Source organism: Propithecus coquereli, unplaced genomic scaffold (genome assembly GCF_000956105.1).
Source record: "Propithecus coquereli isolate 6110/MARCELLA unplaced genomic scaffold, Pcoq_1.0 Scaffold673, whole genome shotgun sequence".
NCBI lineage: Eukaryota > Metazoa > Chordata > Mammalia > Primates > Indriidae > Propithecus > Propithecus coquereli.
This window is the reverse complement of record NW_012152763.1, coordinates 539,564-564,972: the sequence shown is the minus strand read 5'-3', so window position 1 is coordinate 564,972 and position 25,409 is coordinate 539,564. Positions and strand designations below refer to the sequence as shown.

The window sequence follows — 25,409 nt, the reverse complement described above, 5'->3', positions numbered from 1 at the left end:
CACCTGTCCCCCTGCCTGAGACCTGTGTATACCTGTCCTCACTGCCGAGACGGACTCCAGCCTCACAAGGCTGTGATGGCTGTCACTGAATTTTCACACCATTACTAGTCCTTCTCTTTTCCTGGAATTTGTCCTGGAAACAGGTGACAGGCTGTCTGAGGCTGTAGCTTTGCCCTCCCAGCGACAGCGACTCTGGAATCTGGACAAAGACTCAGCCCTGCGTGAGGAGGGCAGTTGGCGTTGGCAGGACATGGGAGCTACAATCCTGGGTCGTATAGAAGTGCCAGTGGGCCTTGTCCCTCCTGGATCGGGCCTGAGGGCTGTCACCCGCGTGGGGGACAGAGCCGGGGAGCACAGCAGGGCTGCCGTGGGAGCCCGGTCGGGTCCACATCCAGGGAGCGAGAACAAAACTAACAAAGACAAGACTGGACCCAGGCCACCTGCGCACAGCCTGCCTTCCAGAGCCAGCCGACCTCTGGCCAAAGACGCCGTCTGGGGGCCTCCGAGTTCTCATCCCCACACACGTCAGAGAGTGAAAACTCAAGACCGAACCACTGACATCGGCGGGAAGCACACGGCGGGCGGCAGAGAGACCCGCGGCGGTTACTGGAGCAGAACGAACGTCAAAGCACCTCACAGAGAACCACAGGGTCTCCCAGAGCCGAACATGGGAAACGAGCTGTGGGGGGAGGGGGGGTCTCGGCGGCGCAGGGGAAGAGGGAGCCGCGCTGGCGGCTGCGGGTGGGAGGCGCCTTACCTGGAAAGCCCCGAGCGCCTCCGCCAGCAGCAGCCGCGCGGGCTGGAACAGGTGCATCTGCAGCAGGACCTCCCCTTTGAGCGCCCACAGCTGGGGGAAGGCCGCCCCGTCCAGGCCCCTGCCGGTCTCCGTGTTCATCTTCAGGATCTGCGAGACACGGCACCGTCCTGGCATCTGCGTCCTGCGGGACGGGCTCTGGCCACGGAGGCAGGACGTGGCAGGAGCGTGTGCCCAGAAAGCCGCCTTCCACCGAGGGCTTCCCAGCAGCACCGGGAACTGGGGCGCCTTGTGGGCCACGGCCCCGGCGCTCAGGCTCAGGCTGCTGCCCTTTCTGACAGATGCCGTCCACCCTGGACGCCCTACGCCGGGGCGCAGGAGCCGGTTCGCGCTCTCTGAGGCAGCCGCCAGCCCTGGTCCGTGGGCGCCCCCGTGCCGGCCCCTCGTGTGTGGGCAGCCCCCCCGCCAGCCTGGGACGGGCCATGAGGTGCCTTCACCTGACCCTCAGCCAGTGCCAGGCTGAGTCCCGCCCTACGCAGGAGCCTCGACTCCCGCAGGCTCCTGAAGGGCGTCCACGCCTGGCGCCCGCGGTGCTGCTGCCCCTCGGTCAGGAGCGTGGCGGCTGCGCAGTCACCTTGCTTTACGGGCAAACCCGCAAAGGGAAACGTGGCCTGGTGATGAGGCCCCAGTCTGGAGGGACAGCCTGTGACCAGTCGGGTGACGGGACCCTCCAGGCCAGCCTCGCCCGGGGGGCTTCCCGGCGACATGCGCTGCTCCACCAGGACCCCCCCACAACCCCCCAGCCGACTCCTCTCCGTCTCTGCTCCCGCCCGTTCCATGTGGCCTGCCGTGCACACGGGGAGATCCCAGGGATCCCCAGGGAGGGGACATCCCTGAGTGGTCTCTGGATCGCCTGCCGCATCCGGCACGAGAGTAATGTATGCAGTAGGCGCTTAACAAATTCCATCCTCTGGCTCCAGCTGCCATCTCGCACGGCAGCCGAGGCGCTGGCACTGCCGGGCCACAGGTGTGTTACCTGGTCCTTCGCCACCTGCGGCTTCACCCTGGCCCGGGGGGCGGGAGGCGCCTGCTCGCTCGGCGCCGGCAGGTCTTCCTCCAGCACGGGGCCCCGGTTTTTCTCTCTCTTCAGTGCGATCTCTTTTCTGCAGCTGATAAAACAGACGATGAGCAAGAGAAGTGCGACGGCCAATAAACACAGGAAAACGTAAATTCCATCGGTAATCAAAGAAATACCAATTAAAATGGCTACGATAAGCCATGATGTGCTCGTGTTTAGGAAGATTTAAAAGGAATCAATATTTAGCAGCACATCTGACTCCCAAATTCATGCCCGTAGCCTGTTCTGTCTTCCCGACTCCAGCCTCACACGTCCAGCCTGACTCAGGTGTTGCAGACTCGTCCACGTGCCCAGACCACGGCTCCCCTGGCCGCCCACCCGCCATGACCCCGCCGGCGCCCCCTCCAGACAGGCGGGGCTCCTCCCCAGCGCGGCACCAGCCACAAGGCTCCGCCTCCCCAGCGGTCTCGGGTGTGACCGCCTGGCCCCGCGTCTCCCGTGCCACTAACCCCAGAGCCCACCGTCGCTACGCCACGTCCAGAGCGGTCGCCCTGTAGGACCCAAGACTTCAACAGACTCACGCGGGGCTGCCCATCTCGGGGCCACTGGCCCACCTGGCCCCACACGGACCCCTCCCTCAGGGCCTTTGCCCCGCTCCGTGCTGCCACGCAGTAAGACACAACTGGCTGCCCAGGCACCACACCACCCTCCAGGCACCGTGCTGCCCAGACACTGTCCCCTGCAGACACCGTCCCCCGCAGACACCGTCCCCAGCCGTCGTGCCCCCAGGCCCTGCTGTCAGGAGGCCCCAGGCCCTTCCCCCACAGCCTGGCGGTGCAGGGGCTCAGGGCAGCGGCGGCCTTTGCTTCCCCTGGCACCACGCCCAAAGGGGCCTGGGACCCTGGGCCAGCGCCACGCGTGGACACGGGACCCACCTCGCCTGCTCCAGGTCCCCGATGTACACGGGCCCCACGGCCTCCTCGTGGTAGGCGGCTGCTTCCCTCAGCTTCAGCTCGGAACACACCAGGGCGAGTCTGGGCGGGGGGTGGAGACGCCGTCACACGGGCCAGAGTCACACAGGCCTCGCGCGCTGCACGTGACCCGTGAAGCAGAAATAAGCCCACACCTTGAGGACGCTTTCGACAATTTTTAAAGCTACACAAAATGACACCAGGTAGCGCTATCGACTTTCAGGCGTTTTCTGTTCCACGTGTCTCACCTGGCCTTGCTCTCCGTCTCCGGGCGGCTGCAGGTGAGAGCGGGCCCGGCAGGTGGGCTCGGACCTCCCACTCACCTTCGGGAGAGACGCTCCGCTGTGACGTCACTTAGGCATTTTATTTCAAGGTGAGTTCCAGCTCACAGGAAGGCTGACGCTGCACAGAGCCGCCGCCAAGCTCCACCTAGACCTTGCACGTGACCTGCCACCCGCACTGCCGTTCTCGCTGACGGCAAGCGGAAGACACGACTCGCGGCCTCCCCGGAACACCCGTGGGCACAGGAGCCTGCTTTTGCCGCACTTCACGCCACTGTGCTAGAGGAGCTGGGCTTGCTCGACCTGTGCCCACCTGGTGTCTCTGGGCCACCTTTTGGTAATTCTCACAAAATTTCAAGCATTTTCACTATTCTCACGTCTGTTGCGGTGACCTGCAATCCGTGGTCTTTGATGACACAATTGTCATTGTTCGGGGCACCACAACTGCGCGTGTACGGGACAGCGAACCTCCCCGATTAATGCATGTCTGACTGCTCCCTGCCTCCCTCCCGCTCCCTGGGCCCCCCCATTCCCCGAGACATGGCAAATTAGTGGCCCACGTGGCCTCTTGGTGTGCAAGTGGAAGAGGCACACGTCCCTCCTTGAAATCAAAAGCTAGAAATGATCGCGCTTAGTGAGGAAGACATGTCGAAGGCCAAGACAGGCCAAAGCTGGGCCTCCTGCTCCGACAGCAGGCTGTGCGTGCAAAGGAGAAGTTCTGGAAGGAGACCACGGTGCAGCTCCAGTGAACACCGAGCGATGAGAAAGTGAAACAGCCTCGTTGCTGACGTGGACAAAGGTCGAGTGGTCTGGACGGAAGATCAAACCAGACACCACGTGCCCTCAGGCCAAAGCCTGGTCCAGAGCAAGGCCCCGACCCTTCAGTTCTCCGGAGGCTGAGAGAGGTGAGGAAGCTGCAGAGGAGAGTTTGGAGCCAGCAGAGGTCGGTTCGTGAGGCTCGAGGGAAGGAGCCGTCTCCACAGCATGACAGCACGAGTGCGGCAGCAGGTGCTGCTGGAGACGCTGCAGCCAGTTTCCCAGGAGACCCCTGATGCAGGCGGCCATGCCAACGGCTCATCCTCAGCGCAGACGGAACGGCCTCCCGTCGGAAGAAGACGCCACCCAGGACTGTCATGGCTCGAGAGGAGAAGTCAGTGCCTGGCTTCAAAGCTCCAAAGGACAGGCTGAACTCTCCCGTTAGGGGCTGATGCAGCCGTGACTTCGAGTTGAAGCCAGTGCTCGTTGACCATCCTGAAGTTCCCAGGGCCCTTAAGCATGATGCTAACTCTGCTCTGCCTGCGCTCTGTAAGGGGAACCGCCAAGCCTGGAGACAGCTGCTCTGTTCACAGCATGGTTTACTGAACGTTTCAAGCCCACTGTTGAGACCTGTTGCTCAGAAAAAAGATTCCTTTCAAAATATTATTGCCCACTGACAATGCACCAGGTCAGCCCAGAGCTCTGATGGAGACGTACACGGAGATGAATGTGGTTTTCGTGTCTGCCAACGCAACACCCATTCCGCAGCCCATGGAGCAAGGAGTGATTTTGACTTTCAAGTCTTACTATTTCAGAAATACAATTTCTAAAGCTATGGCTGCCATAGGTAGTGATTCCTCTGATGGATCTGGGTGAAGTAAGTTGAAAACCTCCTGGAAAGGACTCACCATTCTAGACGCCACTAAGAACATTCGTGATTCGTGGGAGGAGGTCAAACTGTCAACATGTACAGGCGTTGGGAAGAAGTGGATTCCAACCCTCATGGAGGACTTTGATGGGTTCAAGACCTCAGTGGAGGAAGTCGCTGCAGATGTGGTGGAAACAGCAAGAGAGCCGGGGCGAGAAGTGGCGCCTGAGGATGGGGCTGAACCGCTGCGGTCTCAGGACAGACGTGAACAGGTGAGGAGTTGCCTCTTATGGATGAGCAAAGCGGTTTTTTGAGCTGGAACCTACTCCTGGGGAAGCAGCCATGAATGTTGTTGAAACGACAAAAATGATTTAGAATATTCTACACATTTTGTCGATAAAGCAGCAAGAGAGTTCGAAAGGTTCGACTCCAGTTTTAAGAGAAGACCTGCTCCGGGTAAAGGGCTGTGGAACAGCATCTCACGGCGCAGAGAAATCATCCGTGACAGGAGGAGGCGATCACTGTGGCAGACGTCGCTCTTGTCTTATTTTAAGAAATTGCTAGCATGTTTTAGCAATAAAGTATTTTTAAATTAAGGTAGGTACAATTTTTCAAACTAATGCATTCGCACACTTAATAGACTGAAGTTTGGTGTAAACATAAACTATATGTGCACACCAAACACTCTGTGTGACTTACTCTACTGTGATATTCACTTTGTCGTGGGACTGAACCCACCGTGTTCCCAGGGATACTGCTTTGCGATCAGTGTGTTTCCTTAAGACAAGAACATTCTCTTGAGGATCATGCAGGAATTTTAAAATAAAAATACCATTGTAATTCAATTATTTTGATTTACGTGGCTTATAAATCTTAGGGATCTTATTATTCACAGAATAATCAAGGATAGAACTAATATTTTAAAATGCCACTTGTTTTTATGTTGCTTTAGGGAAATTTTCACTCTAAGCCCTTAAACACCTCCTTGGAAATGGAGCGCAAGTACCAACCGGAGGTGGTAGAGGTCCGCGAGGCTCTTGCTTTCCACCACGGCGTCTGCAATCAGGACTCCCAGCTGCAGGACGGGGACCGTGAGCTCATGAAGGGACATCTTCTGCAGGATGGTGACCAAGCGGTCCAGGTAATACAAGGTGTACGTCTGCACAGAGACACGACAAACCCTGAGGCCACAGGAGGGGAAGAGCGTCAGCCCGCGAGCTGAAGCGTCCTTCTCCTAAGAACTCCATCCTTCCCTGCACCGAGCACAGGGGACTTTCTCCACCAAATGCTCAAGATGCCGGAGCTCGGCAGTTGAGACAGCCGCTGCTGCTGCAAGGACAGACCCACGGATGGAAAACCAGAGAGCCCGGCGCAGGACCACGCATGGGGGACGCAGGATGCACGGCCAGGGCCCGGGGAGGTGACACACACGGCAGGCTTGGGGCCGCTGCGGGCCCAAATCTGCCGGCCGGAACGTGAAATATCATGGACGAGCATCTGCGTGGCCTCCAGAAAAGGAAACATTTTTTAAAAGAACAGGACGCGAAAAAGCACTGATCGCGAAGGAACAGGTTAATCGCTGACTGCGTTAACACGACTGATCCCTACTCAGGGAAAGACCCGTTAACTGACGGCACAGGTGCGAGCAGACCCGCTGGTCACACTGCTGTCCCAGCGCTCTCTCCAGAACAGAGCATCCCTCCATGGCAGCAGGGAAGACAGGACGCTCAGCAAAGCACGGGCAGCAGAGCGGACGGAGCATCTCGAAAGAGGACGTGCAAATGCCCGGGAAGCGCAGGGCGGTGTCGGACGGGGGCAGTTAGCCGCCGCGAGGTGCCTGGCCAAGGCCCAAAGGACGGAGGGGGACGCCACGCGGCTGGCCAGGGTGGGGACAGCAGGGCCGCTCAGCCGCTGAGGATAAGGCTGTGACCTGGTGCCACCGCTCTGGAGCAATCTGGTGACAGACAGACACACGCTCTCCAACCCAGAAACCCTGCCGGCCGGCGTCCCCAGCACGGGACTCGGGTCCATTCATGGATGCTTCCTTCGGAACCGCCGTGAACTGGATGCAACTTGCACGTCTGTCCACGGGGGACACATAAACTGTGGCCGGTCCGAGCCGCGGAAGACTCTACGGCAAAGGACAGAAACGGACTCCAGCGCGCAGAGCAGCACGGCAGACCCTGCGGACTTCATGCTGAGGGCGGAAGCCAGACCACAAGGAGGAACACGGAACAGTTCCGCTCTCGCAAAGCACGAGACCAGGCGCAGAGCCATGGGCTGAGCAAAGGCCCTGAAGCTGCCAGGTCCTCCTGGCACTGCGTGTTCGACCTTGCAGGGCACAAAAAGACCCGCAGACGTGGCTGAGATGAGGACCTCGAGGGGGGAGACGGCCCTGGACTCCCAGGGGCCTAAACGTGACCACGTGGGCACTCGTGGGGGCCTGGACGTGCCTGCAGAGAAGGCCGCGTGGCCAGAGGCGGAGCCAGTGGGTGGGAGGAGGCTGGGAGTTTCTTCCTGGAGCCTCTGGAGGGGGTGGCCCTGCCGACACCCGGGTTTTGGCTTTCTGGCCGCCAGGGCTGTGAGAGGGTAAATTTCTGCTGTTTCGACGGCGCAGTCTGTGGGAACCTGTCACGGCAGGTCACCGACCACAGCGCGGCTGCCGCGTGCAGGTGCTCGCGAGGGCAGGAGGGAGGCGCCTCCGCGACACAGCGCTGCTGGGACAGAGCCGCGCGGGGTGGGGCCCGGGGTTGGCGTGTCCCCATCCGATGGTTCCAGGCTCAGCCCCGGCCTTGCGTCTCTCTCTGGTCACAGGTCACGCTGCGAGCTGGGGGCGCATGGCCCTGGGCGTGTGGGGCCGCGGGACCGAGGCCTCTGAGGATTTCCCGACCCCGACTCACCGGCTTCTGGATGCTCGCTGAGTTGACGGTAAAGTCGCTTCTGTCCTGTCTGAACACCAACAGCACCTCCGCGGGGCAGGCGTAGGACGCCCACTCTTCCACACTCGCTGGTGGCCCTTCGGGTCCCTTGCCGGGAAGGTGCTGTGAGGCGAGAAGGCAGGTTTCGCTTTACAAAGCTGGTGTGAAACGTGCGCCCCGGTGCAGCAAGAATTGGGAAGACGGCACCGCTGCCACCCTCAGCCCCGGCGGGCAGCGGGCCACGTCCAATTCTATCCCCGGATACGGCTCCGGACACCGTCTGAGCAAAGTGATGCTTCCTGCCCCTTGTGCAGCCAGAGTCCGCCCGCGGGAGCCTGGGCTGGGGACCTGCAAGCGCTGAGGCCGGACACCGCCAGGGAGCTCGGCCGCCGCCCACGCGGGGCCCCAGGGTGGCGGTTTCTCAGACTGCGGTGGCTCTGGGAGAAGCAACGTCTCCAGGGTGGAGGTTTCACGGCATGCGGATACCGCCTTCTCACTGCTCCGGGACGCGGCCCTCACGCCAGGGACACACCCCGCCAGCTGCCAACGGCCTCTGAGCCCCCAGACCCGGGGCGGCGGCTTTGTGCAAACCGCACGGGAAAGGGCCTTGCAGCGGGCCTGGGATTCCCGCCAGGGCAAGGCCGGGCACGATACAGACATTCCCTGGCGCTGTCCCCGGAGGAAGCCGCCAGCAGAGGAGACCAGGGCCTGGCCCCGCCCTCCCGGGACGCACCTGCTTGGCCTCCTTGCCCCCCTTTTCCTCCTTCTCGCGCGGCTTCTCCTTCTCTTTGTGCCTCTCCCTCTCCGTGGGCTTCTCCTTTTCTTTACTTTTCTCCTTTTCTTTTTTAGGCAGCAACAACAACGAGCTCGCCGCCGCAGGAATTTTATTCTCTGGGATTAATTTTCCTGCTGTCGTCAGAGAAACCTTGGGATAACCGAAATGCAGACTTGAGCAGTGAGCACAGACCTTTGCGCCCCGCTCCTGCACCTGGTGGAGGCTGCCGCAGAGCGAGGGCGTCCGGGACCCTCACGTCCGCCGCCGGCCCTGGGCAAGGCTGGGGAGGCCCCTCAGAGCAGAGAGCGGCTGGCCCAGGGCGCGTGGGGACCCGCGGGTGACACTCGGCCCACACGTCACCGGCAGGGATTTCGCGGGACATCGGCAGTTGGGGTTCCTGCTGGCGAACCCACGCCATGGCTGCAGCGCGCCCTGGCGGTGGAGGGGCCCGGGCAGGGACCCCAGGGGAGGCGCGTGCGGCAGCCCCTCTCCACCCCACGTGCGTCCTGAGGGGCCGTCACCACTTATCCTCAAGGAGAATGCGCCAGGCCACAGTGACTTCATTTAGGGTCTCTAATTAACGTTTGCATAATTTGGTGGGAGAAAGGCCTGTCATGGCCGACGCTGCCCTGCAGGGACGCGCGGTCCGCAGACCTGGACAGGTGCGCAGGGCCAGAGACCGCGAGAGCTACCGAAGGGCCCCACGGGCGGAGCTGGCGGGAGGGGCCTGGCTGTGCCCAGGGCGGGGCGGAGGGGAAACAGGAAGGCCATGGAAGCCCAGTGAGTGGCGGCTCAGGGCCTGCCGCGCGGCCCGGTCTGTGCGCTCGGCCTGGCGACCTGGGGGGACAGCTGGGGAGGGGGTGGCCCCGGTCCGGGGGGGGTCGGGAGGAGGAGGGGGCAGTGAGCCCCTCTCGGGGTGCTCCGGGCGTGCGGGGGGAGCCCAGGTAGGGGGAGCCAAGACGGAGTTCGTTTGTTTTTGATGCCGATGGGAGCGATTCAATAGGAAAAACGCGAATGTCACAGGAGAGAAACTTGCTCCTATGCTGAAGGTCTTTAGGAAGTTTCCGGAAAGGCTCCGATTCCTTTAACACTTGCCCCGCAGCCCCCCCGAGCCCCGGATTCCGGTCCCACCTGCCAGATGTGTCTGAGGAGCACGTAGGCCACCAGGCCGTAGTCCGCGTAGCCGGCGTCGGCGGGCGACACCATCAGCGCCAGCAGGATGTAGGCGCGGGCCAGCGTCTCCAGCTGCCGCACGCTGCGCAGCCTCTCCAGGGACACCATCGCCGCGTCCTTGGGGGCTGGACTTTCGGGCGGCGTCTGAACCGTCTCGTGCTCCTCTGTGGAACAGGTGCCCGCGGCTGAGAGCCGGTACCGACGTGGGGTGTGGCGGCCCGGCCGCGCCCGCCCCCACCCCCACCCCACAGCCTGCCCTGTGCCGGGCCCTGGCGATGGGCCCTCGGGATGTGCCCGGCGCCGTGCCGACCGCAGGGCCCGCGCAGGGTCTCAGCGGAGCATCGTGTCCCCAGACTCGTGGGCTGGACGCTGATGGACGGGCCCACGTGCTCCTCTCTCACGCGCTCCTGGCCGTGCCCTCCCTGGCGGGGGTGCCGCAGCACCAGCCTAGACAAGCCCCAGAGCCTGGCCTGGGCCGGCTGACCCCACGCCCTCTGCTGCCGCAACACCTCGCTGGCCCTTCCTCCTCTCTGGTGGAGGGGTGGGGACCAGAGGGCCCGCCGAGGGGTCTGTCACCCCTCACCTCCCGGGTGTGGGCACCCCTGGGCTGGCTGCAGGGGGCCCGCTGCCCACTGCGCTGTTTCCCGGACGCCGTGTCCATCCCTGAGCCGGGCGGGCTGCTCCTGTCCCCCGACAGAGCCTCTGCCCTGGGCACAGCCAGGCTGCTCGAGCCCCGCGCCCACCCGCTGCCTGCGCAGGCCCTGGGGTCCGGGCCCAATGATGAGAGAGCAAGACGTGAGCTCCGGCGCATCTGCAGCGGTCTGTGAGACCCTCCGAGGGGCCTGGGGCAGGAAGGGGCCTCTGGCCGGGCCGGACACATCTGGGAGGATGAGCCCTGCGCTTGGTCTGGGCGAGGTTCTCTGCCACGGGGACTGATGCTGGCGCGAGCGGTGCCCGACGCCCCTCCCCTGCATCAGGGCTCTCGGTCTCCCCAGGCCCACACGCGGCGTTTCCTGGGGACGAGCTGCCGGAACGCGGTTTGCAGGCAGAGGCCGAGATCTCCGAGTAAGAGCGGATCGGCCGCCACAGACCACTCAGGGCCGCGTGGGGTCGGCGCCCTGGCGGGCGTCTGCTCACCCTCCGGCTGGGGCTCCGGCTCAGGGGCGGCCTGGGGGGGCCTCATCGCCAGCAGGATGCCGATCGCCCACCGCAGGTGGAAGACCACGTCCTCCAGAGGGAACTGCCTGTGGTACAGCCACTCGCTGAACTCCAGGACGCAGTCCACCTTCTGCCACGCGCTCTGCGGCTTCTGTGGGTTAGACAGAGACCGGGCGTGCCCTCAGCACCGAGCTGCAGAAGCTATTACGGCACCAAGCGGGCTCGCTGGTTCCTTTTCACCCCGTGTTTACCGAAACCACCCCCGGGGAGACTGCTTGTGCCTCCAAGGCTCCCGAGATGTCCCCGGTGTGGGCAAGGGAGGGGCGTCGGCACATGCAGCGCCTAGGAGGACGAGAGCTCGGCAAACTTCCCAGTGTGGACGCCCCGCCCCTGCCAGCCCCGCAGCGCCCGAGGCGCCCACGCCTCCCTCCCGCGGCAGAGGGATGCGAGGGGCTCCCTGGAGACGCCGCCCCCATCTGCACGTGGCTTTTTCCGTGCCGTCACCCCCGTCTCCCGCTGGGGCGGGGGCCCCCGCAGGGCAGGGCGGGCCCAGCCGCAGCCCGGCACAGACTCGGCCACAGTCGCGCCCAAGCGCGGCTCCGGAGACGGAGCTGCCGGACCGACCCCACCCCCGCGTCTCCTACGCTCCCACCAGCAGACGTCGCCGCCCCAGTTCTGCTGCCAAACACCGGACGCCGCAGCTCTCCCAGCGCTCGCCCGCGCCCGCCGTTCGTTCTGCGAGTGCCCGTGGGGCTGACTCTGCCAGGCGCTCGGGGGCATCTGCCACCACGGGACTCGCATCCCAGCGTGGCTCAGAGCGCAGACGCGCCACAGAATGACAGTCGGGCGGGGAGGGTCCCCCGGCACAAAGGCCAGGAGAGGCGGGTGCCAGACGTCAGGACTGGGGCCCAGGGCGGCAGGAGGGACGGGGCCTCCCGCTGCGCTGGTGCCGGGCACTGGCGGGGGTTGGGCCTCGATAGCGCCAATTGCATGAGGCTGCCCCAGGCGCCCATCCAGCACGTGTCCCTCTCTCGCAAACTGCCCCACACGGGCCTCTGCCACAGGCTGGGGGGAGGGTCCCCGGCGGGAGAGCAGGCTCCAGGCAGGACGCAGAGGCCCCAGGGCGAGGGTGGGCAGTGCCGGCTGGGTGGGGAGCAGGATCCAGATGCCACAGGGCCAGGCCAGGGCGCCACGGCCAGAGCCAGGGACCCCACCCGGATGGGGCCGGAGCCGCTCTGTGGAGCACGGCTGGGGGACAGGAGGACGTGTGTCTGCTGCGCGCGGGGGACAGCCACGGGGACCAGGCTGCAGGGAGCGGCGCCGGCGGGATGCGTCTGGGGGAGGAGCCGATGGTGGAGTGTGCTGAAGGGCAGGTGGGGGGTGCAGGTGTCACCGTGGGGCGCAGGGTGTGGGGTCTGATTCTGGGGACAGGGCTGGTGGGATGAAGGGTCAGTCGGGCAGCAGGACGTGTGGGGAGGGCAGCCTGGGGGTGGCGTCTGCTCGGCACGCTGGGTGACGTCCGATCTCAAGGGCGTGAGGGTCTTGGCAAGGGGGGTCCGAGCCCTTCGCTCAGCTCCCCCCTCAGGAAGGAGGCGAGGAGGGGGCCCAGTCGGCGGGTGGCGGTGCCTGGAAACCAGGGGTGCGAGGGAGGGGAGAGTCCTCCAGGACTCTCGGAACCAGCCACAAAACGTGGCAAAGGGCCTGAAGAGACGTTTCCCTGAGGACCTGCGAACGGCCCACGAGCCGCGAAAAGCTGCTCGACTTCATCGGTCACCAGGGAAACGCCGGAGACGCCTCCGACACCCTCGGTGGCTCGGACCAGCCAGCGCGGGGCGGACGTGCAAGGGCCGCCCGGGGACGCAGCGGCGCAGCCACTTGGGGAACGTCCGGCGCTTCCTCGCGCAGCTGAACAGCGACGCCCTGCGCCTGACAGCTCTGCTCCTGGGCACGTGCCCACGGGGACGGAGGGTGTCCACCCAAAACCCCGTAAACCGTTCACGGCACGTCAGCCACAGTGGGCAGGAGCCGGAAACCGGCAGGAAGGCCCAGCGATCGACAGAACACACACACGATGGACTCTCCTTCGGCCGCAGAGGCAGGAAGGACAGACCGAGCCTCGGTGGGACGGGCCCTGGAGACGTCTCGCCCAGTGAAAGGCGCCGGCCACAGAGGACACACGTCACGTGACTCCCTCCGCGCCAGCATCCGGCGCAGGCAGAGAGCAGAGCAGAGACGCCTGGGGCCGGTGGAGGGTGGAAGGGGGGATGGGCGCTGCCAGACGCGGCTTTTCTGGGGGGGTGACAAAATGATCCAAAATTAACTGTGCTGATGAGCAATTATTTAACCCCAAGAATCTACTGAAAACATCGGTGGTTTCACCAAAACGCAGAGAAAGGAAGGGGAGGGCTTGGGGTCAGTGAGGATGGAACGCTCACGGATTTTGGCCACGAAGGGGGACCCAGCGTGGCTCAGTGCAGCCCCGCTCAGCAGCCCCCCTGGGGGACTCCGGCTTTCTCTACAGGGAACGGCTGCCGGCAGCGGGGCTAGGCCGGGCCCCGAGCTGGCCACGCTGTGCTCTGGGACGCTCTGGGACACGCACCCATGAGGCAAACGCGGGAGCCACGTGTGCACCGGCGCAGCCTCCTGACCCGTGTCCAGTCACCCTGGTGCTGGGGGCCACCCCGACCCCGAACAAATCAGAAGGCCTCGTGGCAGGATTCGCTCGGAGCTGGAGAAACAGCGCAACAGAAAACCCTTCGAGACGTTTACCAACATGGAAGGTTCTCACCTGTCCGCGCAGAGGACCGGGACACCCCCTTAGTCCCCGCCATGACGTGCTCAGGCCCCGCATGGGCCTCGCTCGAGTCACCAAAGGCATCGAGTCAACGGACGGAGCCGCCACCCTCCCCCCACACCACCCCGAGCACACCGGGGCACATCTGTCCTGCAGGAGGAGCAAACGCCCCCAGACCCCCAAATCCCAGACGCGGCAGCCCCTGCCCACGTGGACCCCCTGGCTGCCAGGAAGCCGTGGCGTGGCCGTGGGGCTTCGCCCACCTGCGCCCTGCCCCGGCTGAGTGCCGAGGCCCACGTCGCCCCAGGATGGAAAGGCAGGAACGAAAGCAACGCGGTCCCTGCCGCCCCTCGCCCGTGCGTCCTGCGCTGCCCACCCAGGCGGCCTCCTCAAGTGCGCGAGCTGCACCCGGCTGCCGCGCTTCCCTCCGTGTGGCCCCGTCCGTGGTCAGAGCCGGTTCATCCACAGGACCCCACGCTGACCGCGCACCTGCAAGGCCTGGATGGCATTGTGGTAGCAGGTCAGCTCCCCGTAGACGTTCCTCGAGTTCAGGGCCAGGCGGTGCCACATGTGCGCCAGGTACTGCTCGCTCTCGTCCTTGAACTTCTGCATCTCCATCGTGAAGTTCTGGCCCAGCCTGGCCTTCACGATGACCATGTGTTTGAAGATCAGGCTGAGGGACGGGAAAGAGAGAGATCGACTTCTGAACCGAACGATGAGATTTTAAGTTCGCGCGACGCCTGCAAAGCTGACCCGTGCCCTTCCCGCTCTCAGAGACGAATCCACGTGCAGCCTGAGCCAGCTGGGCCTCCGCGCTGGGCCACGTCCCGCCTCCCTGCACTGGCTTCTTGCTGGGAAACAGAGTCATGCGGTGGGAACCGCACCGTGGGGAGGCCGGGTGGGGACGGTGGGCGGACGGCGCAGGGCGGGGGCCACTCACAGGCGGTGGGCCGTCCGCGGCAGCATCTGCACGGCCTCGTCCAGCACCCTGAGGCCCCCCTCCCAGTCGTCCTGGTCGGCGTGGGTGTGGAAGAGCAGCCCGTACAGCGCGGCGCGCAGCGAGAGGTCGTCCTCGGCCCCTGCAGTGGAGGAGGGGGCGGGGGAGGAGGAGGAGGGAGGAGGGGAAGGAGGAAGGAGGGAGAGGAGCCCTCAGGGAGGATCCCGTGTGTGGCTCCTTGGAGCCTGCCTGACCCCTGCTACTGAGGACCTCTGACCTCCCAACACTACCCCCGCCTGTCAGGCCCCCACCAGGGCTTGGGCGCGAGAGCACTCCTGGTCACCGTCCATAGAGGCGGAATCACTGACCCATCACACGTCAGCTTCCGTGAGGGAAAGGCCGGGGTCTGAGGAGCGCAGTGACAGGTGACACACATGGGGACTGTTTTGTCACGGACGTGCGCCACCACGCCCGGCCGCAGAGTCGGGGTTCAAGCAGAAATGCGCAAACGCGGCTTCCTACGTGTGGGCCTCCTCCCACGTGCCCAGGCCGGCGCGTGGCCACTGCGGTCCGGGCACCCGCCCGCCCTCGGGGTCCAGTCCTCGCGTCTCCCTGCTGGTGTCTGCCGCTCGCTCCCCTCCCGCTTGAGCGTTTTGCTCTGACAGAAACTGTCCCGCGCTGGCGTGTGCAGAAGGTCGGCGAGAAGGATGCGGTGGTCGTCCCAAGACCTGCAGGACGCGGGTCTCAGAAAGCTCCCCTCGCGGCTGGGGCCGTAGCGCCCTAGGTCGCGTATGCTCGGGGTCTCGAGCTGCGCTCCTGGCGGAGCTGGGGCAGCACACGCAGGGACGGAGTCCAGCGTGGCTCTGTGACAAGGCACGTGTGTCCTGCCGTCACGGAACATGCACACAGGGCCGCGTCTGCCAGCCCAGCAACACGCAGCAGCGACTCTGCGTGAACCGTCTGCCCAAAATGCACCTCCCGTCAGACATGGCACAGTGTCTGCACGGCTGACTCACGTCGCCAGCACCCGGACGGCCCCGTTTACATCGCTAAGCACGGAGCGTTCTTCCCTTTTCTGACTCATGTTTCATCCGACTCTGAGTTCTCCGGAGGAGGAGCGCCGGGTCCATGCAGCGAGCACGCCCGTGGCCCCTGCCCGTGGTCCCTTCCCGTGACTCTTGCCCGTGGCTCCTTCCCGTGGCCCCTGCCCGTGGCCCCTGCCCAGGCACTGCCTGGAGGAGCAGGTCGGCGTTGGACGGTGGGAACCAGCTCAGCTCTGATGACACGGCTTCCTCCACCTTCCGACGCGCACCTGGATCCTGGCAGCTGCGCTCGGGAGCCGAGACCTGGGGCATCCGGGACGCTGACACCCGGCGCTTCCCACTTCCTCCTGCCCCACCAAGGCCCAGCGTCCTCCGCGTTTCCCGGACGGGCCGGGTCACGTCCTTGGGCCGCTTGATTCTTTTCCAACCAATTTATGGGGGCGTGTGGCAGAGACCCTGCTTGCCGAGTATCTCGGTGCACTGCCTTCCCGGCCGGGCAGCAGAACCAGCCCGCCTCCGTCCCCTCCCCGGAGGCCTCCAGACGCGGCGTCAGGTCGGGGAGGGCTGTGCTCGTGAGCAGGGAGTGAGCTGTGCGAGCTGAGCCTGAGCGTCTGGGTCACTGCGCAGCACGGCAGAGCTCCCCGACCGATTCCCGTGTTTGTATGTCAGAGAAATGGAGCCTTCAGCTGCCAAATCTCATGCAAGTATTTTCCTAGTCGTTACTTTTTAAAGTTTTTTTGCATTTATCATTATTTATGACAAAAATTTATCATTAAGAAGTTTTAAATATTTTATATATTTTTTTTCTTTAGAGGCAGAGCCTCATGCTATCGCCCAGGCTGGAGTGCAGTGGCACCATCACAGCTCACTTCAGCCTCCAACTCCTGGGCTCAAGCGATCCTCCTGCCTCAACCTCCCAAGTACCTGGGACTACAGACATGCACCACTGCATCCAGCTAATTTTTTTAAAAAAATTTTTGTAGAGATGGGGTCTCACTGTGTTGCCCAGGCTGGTCTCGAATTCCTGGGCTCAATTCTCAGCCTTCCCAAAGTGCTGGGATTACAGGCATGAGGCACTGTGCCCGGCCAGATTTTTATACATTTGAAAGTGTGCCTCTTTCCACAAAATATCTGCTTTGTTCAATTCTACTTTCTGATATTTTTTCCTAGCATTTGAATTTTTAAAATTACTTAAAAATTCTTATTTTGGAGAATGGAGTAACATGTCATGTGACTTCCAGGTTCTCCCCAGAGGCCTGATGCTTCACCGCACAGCCTCTTCTCCTGCGTCCGGACATCCCGGGCCTGGGCTGCTGACTGGTCCCCACGTCTGTCCTTGCAGACCAGCCAACGCTCACACTGCTGGGGCCGTGCTCAGCTCAGTACGTAACTGCACCCGGCCGTGTTTGTGTTCACTACTTTAAATCAACCGTATTTTAAACAGACTAAAATACTCAAGGCACGATGCTCTGTTCCACAGCCTTAAACATTTCCCAAACACATGTTAGAACTCTTACATTAACGGGGATGATTATGTTTTAGCAGATAATCATGTTTTCCCATAAACATGGACGAGTATTATAAAGTACAGTCCTCTAAGATCCGTATGTTTTTGTTCGTTTGTTCTTTGGGCCATTTAGTGCAGGAGAACGTCTCCGCCTTCGTATGGAAGTGGAAATAGGCCTTGTCTGCCGGCACAGCCGAGGCCAGGCTCCCAGGCAGCCACCGCGCAGGTCCAGGCGCCTGCTCTGGACTCGGCTGCGCAGCCCTGGAGGGCCGGACGGTGCCGGCTCTGGCTTCTGCGTGTGCAGACCGGGATCCCCGAGGTCACTGCGCAAAGCACTGAGGACCCCGCCCCCGGCAATAAATGCCGAACGGATGTTACCACGGCAACCGGCGCGGTTCAGGCGGCTTTATCAAGGTGCGGGATTTAAAAGCACTGAGCGTGTGACTTGTTCTCAAGTCCCTCCCTTTCCTTGTTCCCGGGAGCCCGTGGATCTGTCTGTTTCGCGTCCACCCACCTGGGAGGAAGTAGCCTTCGGTGCTCCCGGCGCTCTGGAAGTCCGCGGTGGGCCACTGGTGCAGGAGCAGGGTCCTCCCTTTCTCCTAAGGCGCGATGAAGAGCAACGCACGCATGTCAGAGCTGCGTCTGATCCTTTCACCGTTTGCTTTTCCTTGGGCCCCACATCTAATTACAGAGATTGCAGCTAAATTTCTGAAAACTAAGTCGCAGCAAAATCACGTCTCAACTCTAAGACTTTCCAGGGTGAGGTTAATTACACTACAACACACGTGCACACGCACAGGCACGCAATGCATGCATGCTGCACACATACGTGTGCACACACGCGCACAGGGAGACTGCTCCCCTAACATGACGTGTAGTTTCTCCAGTGACACGAAATACCCGAGTTGGTTTATGGCTCTAAGCCGGTGGGGTGAAAACCGCGCTGGAGGACACGTGGGGGCTGCAGCCAAAGCTCTGCTGTGAGGGGAGTCCAGAGCGGCACGTGCCACAGTAAAAAAGAAGAAAGATCTCAAATCGACAATCCAACTTTGTGTCTTAAGGAGCTAGGAAAAGAACACCCTAACCCAAAAGTGGAAGGAAGGGACTGATAAAGATTAAAGCAGAGATGAAAATAAAACAGACAGTAGAAAAACAACGGAGAAAATCTATTGTTTGAAAGTCGGTTCTTTCAAAGATCAACAAATGGTCCAGCCTTTGGCCAGACGGACGAGGAGAGGGCAGCGAGGAAAGCGGGACACGAGCGCCGGCCGCAGGGAGAGAAGAAGGATTATGAGAGAATCTTGGGAACAACTGCGCACCGACAGATCAGACGGTCTAGAAGAAACAGACAAATTCCCTGAAACACACGAGCGAGCTAAACTGACTCAAGAAGCAACAGCGTAGAGAGATCGATCAGCGATCAGAAACCTCCCAGTAAGGAAGGTCCCAGGCCAGACGCGTGACCAGTGGATCCCACCAAATGTTCGCGGAAGTGCTGGCAGCAAAGCCTGGGGACAAACACTCCCTAACCTGTTCTGCGAGGCCAGCCTCTCCCTGATGCCAAATCCAGATAAAGCCGTCACAAGGACAGAGCGAGACAGACCAACGCTCCCTACGAACACAGACGAAGAAACCCCCACAAAACACGAACAAGTCAAATCCAACGGTGCGTTAAACACACCGTTCATGGGGACCAGGGGATTTACCCCACAATGCCGGGTGGTTCAGCACTGGGAGATCATCGACATAGCACAGCAGTTAACAGGACCACGGAGAAACGCCGCACGGTCATCTCGATTGATGGGGAAGGTGGACAAAACCCAACACCCTTTCGTAAGGCAAACCCCCAGAGAACTAGGAACAGAGGGAAAGTTCCTCAGCAGGATAAAGGCCGTTATGGAAAACCCGCAGCTAATGCCGTGCGCAGTGGGGAAGACTGACGCGCCCCCGCGTCACGGCAGAGGCAGGACCCTTGCGGCACTGTGCCGGGGCTCCGGCCAGAGCTGTCTGATGAGAAACAGGGTTAAAGGTGTCTGAGTTAGACAGGCAGAGGCAAACTGTCTCTGTTCCCAGATGACACGATCCCGTATGTACAAAATCCTTATGAATCCGCAGGAAAGCTACCAGAGGCAATAAATGGATTCAGGAAAGTTGCGGGGCATAAGACCAACATACAACACTCAGTTGCGTGTGTGTGTGTGTGTGTGTGTGTGTGTGTGTGTTGTTTGTTTTATTTTTTTTTTTGAGACAGAGTCTCATTCTGTCGCCCAAGCTAGAGTGCCATAAGATCAGCCTACCTCACAGCAGCCTCAGACTCCTGGGCTCAAGCGATCCTCCTGCCTCAGCCTCCCAGGTAGCTGGGACTACAGGCATGTGCCACCATGCCCAGGTAATTTTTTCTATATATTTTTAGCTGTCCAGATAATTTCTTTCCATTTTTAGTAAAGATGGGGTGTCGCTCTTGCTCAGACTGGTCTTGAACTCCTGACCTTGAGTGATCCTCCTGCCTCGGCCTCCCAGAGTGCTAGGATTACAGGTGTGAGCCACCACGCCCAGCAGGTAGCATTTTTGTTCACGAGCAATGAACAATCCCAAAAGGAACCTAGAGCCTGCTACCGGCTGAACCGTGTCCCTCCCACATTCCTACGTTGACGCCTTAATCCTCAGTGGCTGGGACCCTGGGAGGTGTTAGGGTCAGATGAGCTCCTGAGGGTGGGGCCTTCGGAGCTCGCGCTCTCCTCTGTGTGCCGTGAGGACGCAGGGAGAAGGCGGCCGTCCTCAGGCCAGGACGAAGGCCTCGCCAGAGCCCAGCCGAGCCGGAAACCGGATCCTGGACTTCAGCCTCCAGAACCGTGAGAAATAAATTTCTGCTGTGTAAATAAATACCAGTCTGTGGTATGTTGTCACGGCAGCCCGAGCTAAGACAGAGCATTGGTGTTTATAATCAACCAAAGAGGTGAAAGACTTATGTGCTGAAAACTATAATGTGTTGCTGAAAGAAATTAAACACCCAAATAAATGACAATACCGTGTGTGTGTGTGTGTGTGTGTGTGTGTGTTCATGGATAGGAAGAATCATCATCGTTAAGATGTCAACTCTACCCAAAGTGGTCTGAAAATTCCTACCAAAATTTCAACAGCCTTTTTTAAAAAATAGAAAAATCAATCCTCAAATTTGTATGGAATTGAAACTGGGTCCAAACAGCCAAAACAACCTCGAGGAAGAATGAAGCTGGAGCACTTCCTGACTTAGGAACGTGTCGCGAAGCTACGGAAGTCAGAACAGCACGGCCCGCGCACGATGATGCCCACGTGGACTAACGGGAGGGAACAGAAAGCCGGAAATGAACCCTGACATGTGGCCGAATTGCCTTCGGTGAGGGCGCCACAGCCGTGCAGTGGGGACGGGACAGCCTTTCGCTGGGAAAGCTTACGTCCACACACAAGAGGATGAGATTGGACCCTGACCTTATACTACGTATAAAAGTTAACTCACAATGCATGAGCTATCTAACCTTAAGGGCTAAAGTTACAAGATTCTAAGAAGAAAACATGGGAGAAAATCTTCACGGCGTTGGACTTGGCGATGACGTCGTGGACAAGACACAAAAGCACAGGTGACAGAACAGAAGCTGGGTCTGTCGGACTTCATGACGATGATGAACTCTGTGCGTCCAAGGACACGGTGAGCCGAGCGCAGAGTCGCCCGGGGAGTGGGAGGAAACGCGCTCGTCAGGTGTCTGACGAGGACGGAACACCCAGGACACGGAAAACTCCTACAGCGCGACAACAACAAACAGCCCCGCTTGAAAACAGGCAAAGGGCTCGAGTGGGCATCTCTCCGTGGAAGGTGCGCAGACGGCCCACAAGCACGCGGAGTTGTCGGAGAACCAAAACCAGAACCGCACACCTCCCACCACGGCCTCCTTTGGCCACAAGCAACAAACCCGGCCCTGGTCTCCCTGGGCAGGCAGGAAACGTGCCGGCCGCCCCGTGGGGGGCCAAGCCCTGGGCCCAGGAACTGCGTCTTGCCCCCGGGACGCCACATGCGGGTAGCTGGGCGGCAGGAGGGCAGCCTGGCTGGGCCGTGCTCACGGTTCCAGCTCCAGAGGCAGCCCTGGAGCAGAGCTGGGTCCCGAACGCCTGGGGAGCCGGCCCAGGAAGGCCCTTTGCCACAACCACACTTGGGGTGACGGGGAGCTCCCCAGAGGGGGCCAGTGGGCGCCGGGCCTGGGCCGGCTGCACAGCACGGAGGCCCCACACGGCCCAGCTCGGCCCTTTCGGAGTCAGGCCGCGGAGCTGGCTGGGCGGGGAGCACGTCTCCCACTCCCCATCCTCCCCCTCCCACTGGAGCTTTCGGGCCGTGTTGCTCTGGTTTGTGGGCGCCCGGTGGCTGACGCCTGCCTCCTGGTCACAGCGAGGCCGGCAGGAGGGAGCCCAGAGCTGGCCGGTCTCCCCAGGACACGCCGGGCCTTGTCCTCCGTCCTGAGGTCCTCAGTGCGGCGCTGGTCCGACACCTGAGCCCACCCCCACCCTAGGCAGTGTCCGCGGCACAGCAGGTCACGTGGGCCCGAGGCTCGTGGGTGGTCGGGGGTTCCCTGAAACACACCCCAGATACTTCTCTCTTCCCAGGATCCTTTCCCGGGTTTCAGTCCCTCGTCCCTGTCCTCAGTGCTTCTCAGGCTCTTCTGGGCAGGGACACACACCCAGAGGTCCACCGGCCAGTCTGCGCTCGGGGCCGGCCAGCCCACGCCAGCGGGCGCACCCCTCTGCCGTCCCCTCTGGCGCCATCCCCAGCCCCAGCCTCTGCGCCTCGTCCTGGCAGCACCGCTCTGCCCCGCCACAGGCAGGGCCGGGCCTCTCCCATCCCCCTCCCGCACCCCCAGCGTTCTCAGTCCCCCCAGGGCTGGTGTCTGGGGTCAGAGCAGAGCGCTGAGCTCAGCAGGGAGCTGCGCCTGGTGTGGGGTTGCTGTGCCCCCGGCTCCTGGGGGTGTGTCTGCCCCTGGCATGTCCGGTCCTCTCGGGAAGACCCCCGGGCCCACCGTGCCGGCCCACCTGCTTCCGGGCGTCCATCTTGTTGATGATGCTGACGATCCGCTGGACGCCGGCCTTGGCCTTCTTCCTGTTGGCCGCGGAGGACAGCAGGGGCAGCCAGGTGTTCCAGTGGTGCCGCGCGGCCACCATCACCAGGGCGCTGTTGCCTGCGACGCCCCCGAACCTGCGAGAGGCTGGTGGTGATGGGGGTGGCGTTGCTGCCCCCGGAGCCGCTGGGGTGCGGAGGCTCGGCTGCCTCGGGTACCCTGCGGTGCGCCACCCCCTGCCAGGACGGGCGCGGGCGGGGCCATCCCTGCGCGTGCCGAGTTCGGGCTACAGGGTGCCTACGCGGGTGACCCGGCACGGGCACCCCCTCCACCCGCCTGGGGCTCGCCGCCCTGTCCCCAAGGGCTGAGTGCATGATGGCCCTAGCCGCCCCAGCCGGCCCGGCCCCTCACAGGCCGGAGACCCCGCTTTGGGCCCGCAGGACCCCCCGCGGCTCTGAGCACAGGGGTCCCCGGCCTCCCGCTGTCCCCGCACCTGGCGCTGTCCAGGAAGGCCTTGGCGGCCGACAGCCGCAGCTGCTTCCGTCCCTTCAGGTTTTCCATGATGCTCCTGCCCTGGGTGCACGCGGCCGCGCAGAGCATTTCCGCCACCAGCCGGGCCTCCACCCTGGGGGACGGAGCCACGGGAGAGGTGCCACTGCGCAGTGCCCACTGGGCTCCCCCCACACTGCCGTTCTGCCCGCGGCCCCGCGTGGGGGGCGTCCACAGATGGCGGCGCATCTCTTCCCGCGACCCGGGCTGCCGTCTGGGAAGCTCCCGGGCAGAACGTGAGCGAATCGCACCCCCCGCCCCCGCCTGCCACGGTCCCTTCTTGCAAGAATCTCTGCCTCGGACCATTGCTGTCCGGTGCCTGGAAACGATGGTTTCGTGTATTTTTTTCAACTTTACAGTTTTGTTTTGCTTTGTTTCTACCGCACAAGATATCCTCACTCTTTCCAGGCCAGAACTGGTATAAAAAGTCACCTTAAAATTTATATAGAGATCCAACGCTGTTGGTGACGAATTTAAATTAAAATGTTGAACAAAGTAGGAAAATCCAAATGACATTCTGAGACTATTTTCTCTCACCGACTTTGGGTCTATCTTAGGGATCTACGTGAAATTTCTTATTAACACATATTCCTTTACGTTAATGGTACAAACATGAAACTGGTGTTGGTAGTTCCACCCTCACCGTTGAGAACACTGATTAGTAACCTCACTATTTTTCACCAAGGACTGAAAACTAGTTTCACTATTATTGTAAGATGTTATCATAAAATCCACTGTGACAAATTCCATACTAGAATTTCTACGCATAACTTTAAAAATGGAAAAAAAAATAGAATGAAAAATTGAAATATGTGTAATTCTTTTTAAAAGTATCTTTTATAAAAGTCAATCAGTTGCAGGGCAAGTGGAGCGAGGATGGGTCCGGGGCCCCAGCAGGGACAGCGAGACGACCACGTCGCGTGGCATCTCTGACTGGGTGCGGAGCCGCTCCTCGTGGCACCTCCCGCGTCTCCCAGCACCGGGACCAGCCTGGACATGGCGGAGGCCGGGACGGCGCCGAACCACAGCTAGACCCACATGCAGGTGCCTTCCTGCTGAGTGCGCGGGCACCGGCCGCCGCTGGAGGACAGCGATGGTCTACAAGAGCCCCAAAGCGGAATCAAATTTCTATAGTCTCGAGTGGCCTGTCCTTTTATATGTCACCGTACGTACGTATTTACATTTGTAGCTTATTTATTATAAGAACTACTTCTGAGAACTCAAACCCAATTTCCGAGTCAGGGCCCGAGTGTCATCGTGGCCCACGCCCGCAGCATGCGGTGAAATGGTGAAATGGTGTTTAAGCCGGTTGCGAGAAGGATCCGGGCAGCAGCCCTCACACACCGGCTCTTTCTAAGACCGTGTCTTTGCAGTTTCTTTCTTTTGGGAATAATTTCTGAGGACCGCTGCCCTGCCCCAGTTCCCAGCCCTGCCCTGGAGAAGCGACTCTGCGTCTCTGGCCCTGTCTTCTGCCTGCAGCTAAGTGGCTTCCACCAGGTTCCACACTGACTGATCCTCAGTGTCACCTACAGGAGTCGCACAACGGGCGGGAGCTCAGCGGACACGGACCCTCCCGATGCCCTTCCCGGCTGCCGACAGCTGGTTACATCATCGTCCCGATTCCCCCAACGATTCTCTTTGCGCCTTGAAACACCAACCGAGCCTCCTGTCCTTGGGACCCCGGCAAGCAGCACCGGCAACACCGTGGGTGAGGGCGAGCACACCACGTGCACTTGCTGCTCACGCTCTCTCGTGGCCCCGACGTGGCCCGTCTGTGCTTCACTTCACTTCTCTGTTGCCAGGTTGATCAACTCCTTCAGTTAAGTGCTCACCCTCGGAGTGGAGCGTCAATAACCACGAGTGCGCAAGCGTTTTCTGCTCAACAGTCAAGCTGGGAACTCCAACCGGCTCCTCAGGCCCTGCCCCCTCCGTCACTACGCTCGTGACCTGGTCTGAGCGCAGGTCCCCACGGGGCCACCCTCACCCTGCCCCCTGCCGGAGGCGGCTCTCGCTTACTCTTCTGGATGGAATCCATGATCTCCAGCACCCACGTCTTTCTCTTCTTTGGCTCATCCCCTTGTTTTTCTAGATCATACCCTCAAGGAACTTTCTAGAAAGGTGTATGGAAAGTACATTCTCTGTGCACCTGTCTGTCTAAAACTGGCTTTACTTTAACCTTATGCTTGACTGAGCGTTAGAATTCTAGGCTGAAAGCTATTTCCGCTTGGACGTTCCACTTTCTTTTAGCTTCTAGCAGTGGTTGCCGAGAAGGGTGCTGCCCTTGTGCTTCCTGCTCCCTGGACGTGGCTTCCTTAGACACGCCCGCGGGCCCTTCTCCACGCACTGGTGCCCGGGCACGTCCCCGTGCCCCCTTTCTCACGCGCCCCGGCCTTCGCTCTCTCTGGCGTCCACCGCAGCAGAGAGCCCCTGATCTGAAATCTGAAATGTGCCAGAATCAGAAGCTCTTTGAGTGTTGACATGATGCCCAAACGAAATGCTCATGGGAGCGTTTCAGATTTTGGAGTTCTGGGTGAGAGAGACTCCGGTACGTACAATGCAAATATTCCAAAATCTGAAAACATCCGGACCCGGACACTTCTGGGCCCGAGCGCTCTGGAGGAAGGGCCGCAGCCTGCAGGACGTTCAGCCTCCCGTGTGGGCCCGGCACCCTCCCCGCCCCTCTGCCCCTCTCCACCCACTTCCTAAGTCGTCCTCGACCTCGTCTTCCAGCCCTCGCTGCTTGACTTCTGGCTCCCTCCACACACC

At 61.4% G+C, this 25,409-nt stretch overlaps 1 protein-coding gene across 1 annotated transcript in view; it reads right to left on the bottom strand.

The window, feature by feature from the left end:
• Positions 1 to 25,409, bottom strand: part of CFAP46 (cilia and flagella associated protein 46) — a 149,453-nt gene that overhangs the window by 35,489 nt on the left and 88,555 nt on the right. Inside the window, exons 34-46 of the mRNA XM_012660675.1 lie at positions 22,588 to 22,719; positions 22,069 to 22,231; positions 17,528 to 17,612; positions 14,467 to 14,605; positions 14,016 to 14,199; positions 10,712 to 10,883; positions 9,533 to 9,738; positions 8,360 to 8,551; positions 7,609 to 7,749; positions 5,719 to 5,867; positions 2,768 to 2,866; positions 1,791 to 1,923; positions 758 to 904 (exon numbers count right to left, since the gene is read on the bottom strand). Of these exons, the coding sequence (XP_012516129.1) occupies positions 758 to 904; positions 1,791 to 1,923; positions 2,768 to 2,866; positions 5,719 to 5,867; positions 7,609 to 7,749; positions 8,360 to 8,551; positions 9,533 to 9,738; positions 10,712 to 10,883; positions 14,016 to 14,199; positions 14,467 to 14,605; positions 17,528 to 17,612; positions 22,069 to 22,231; positions 22,588 to 22,719 (1,942 nt within the window). The remainder of the gene's footprint in view (positions 1 to 757; positions 905 to 1,790; positions 1,924 to 2,767; positions 2,867 to 5,718; positions 5,868 to 7,608; positions 7,750 to 8,359; positions 8,552 to 9,532; positions 9,739 to 10,711; positions 10,884 to 14,015; positions 14,200 to 14,466; positions 14,606 to 17,527; positions 17,613 to 22,068; positions 22,232 to 22,587; positions 22,720 to 25,409) is intronic.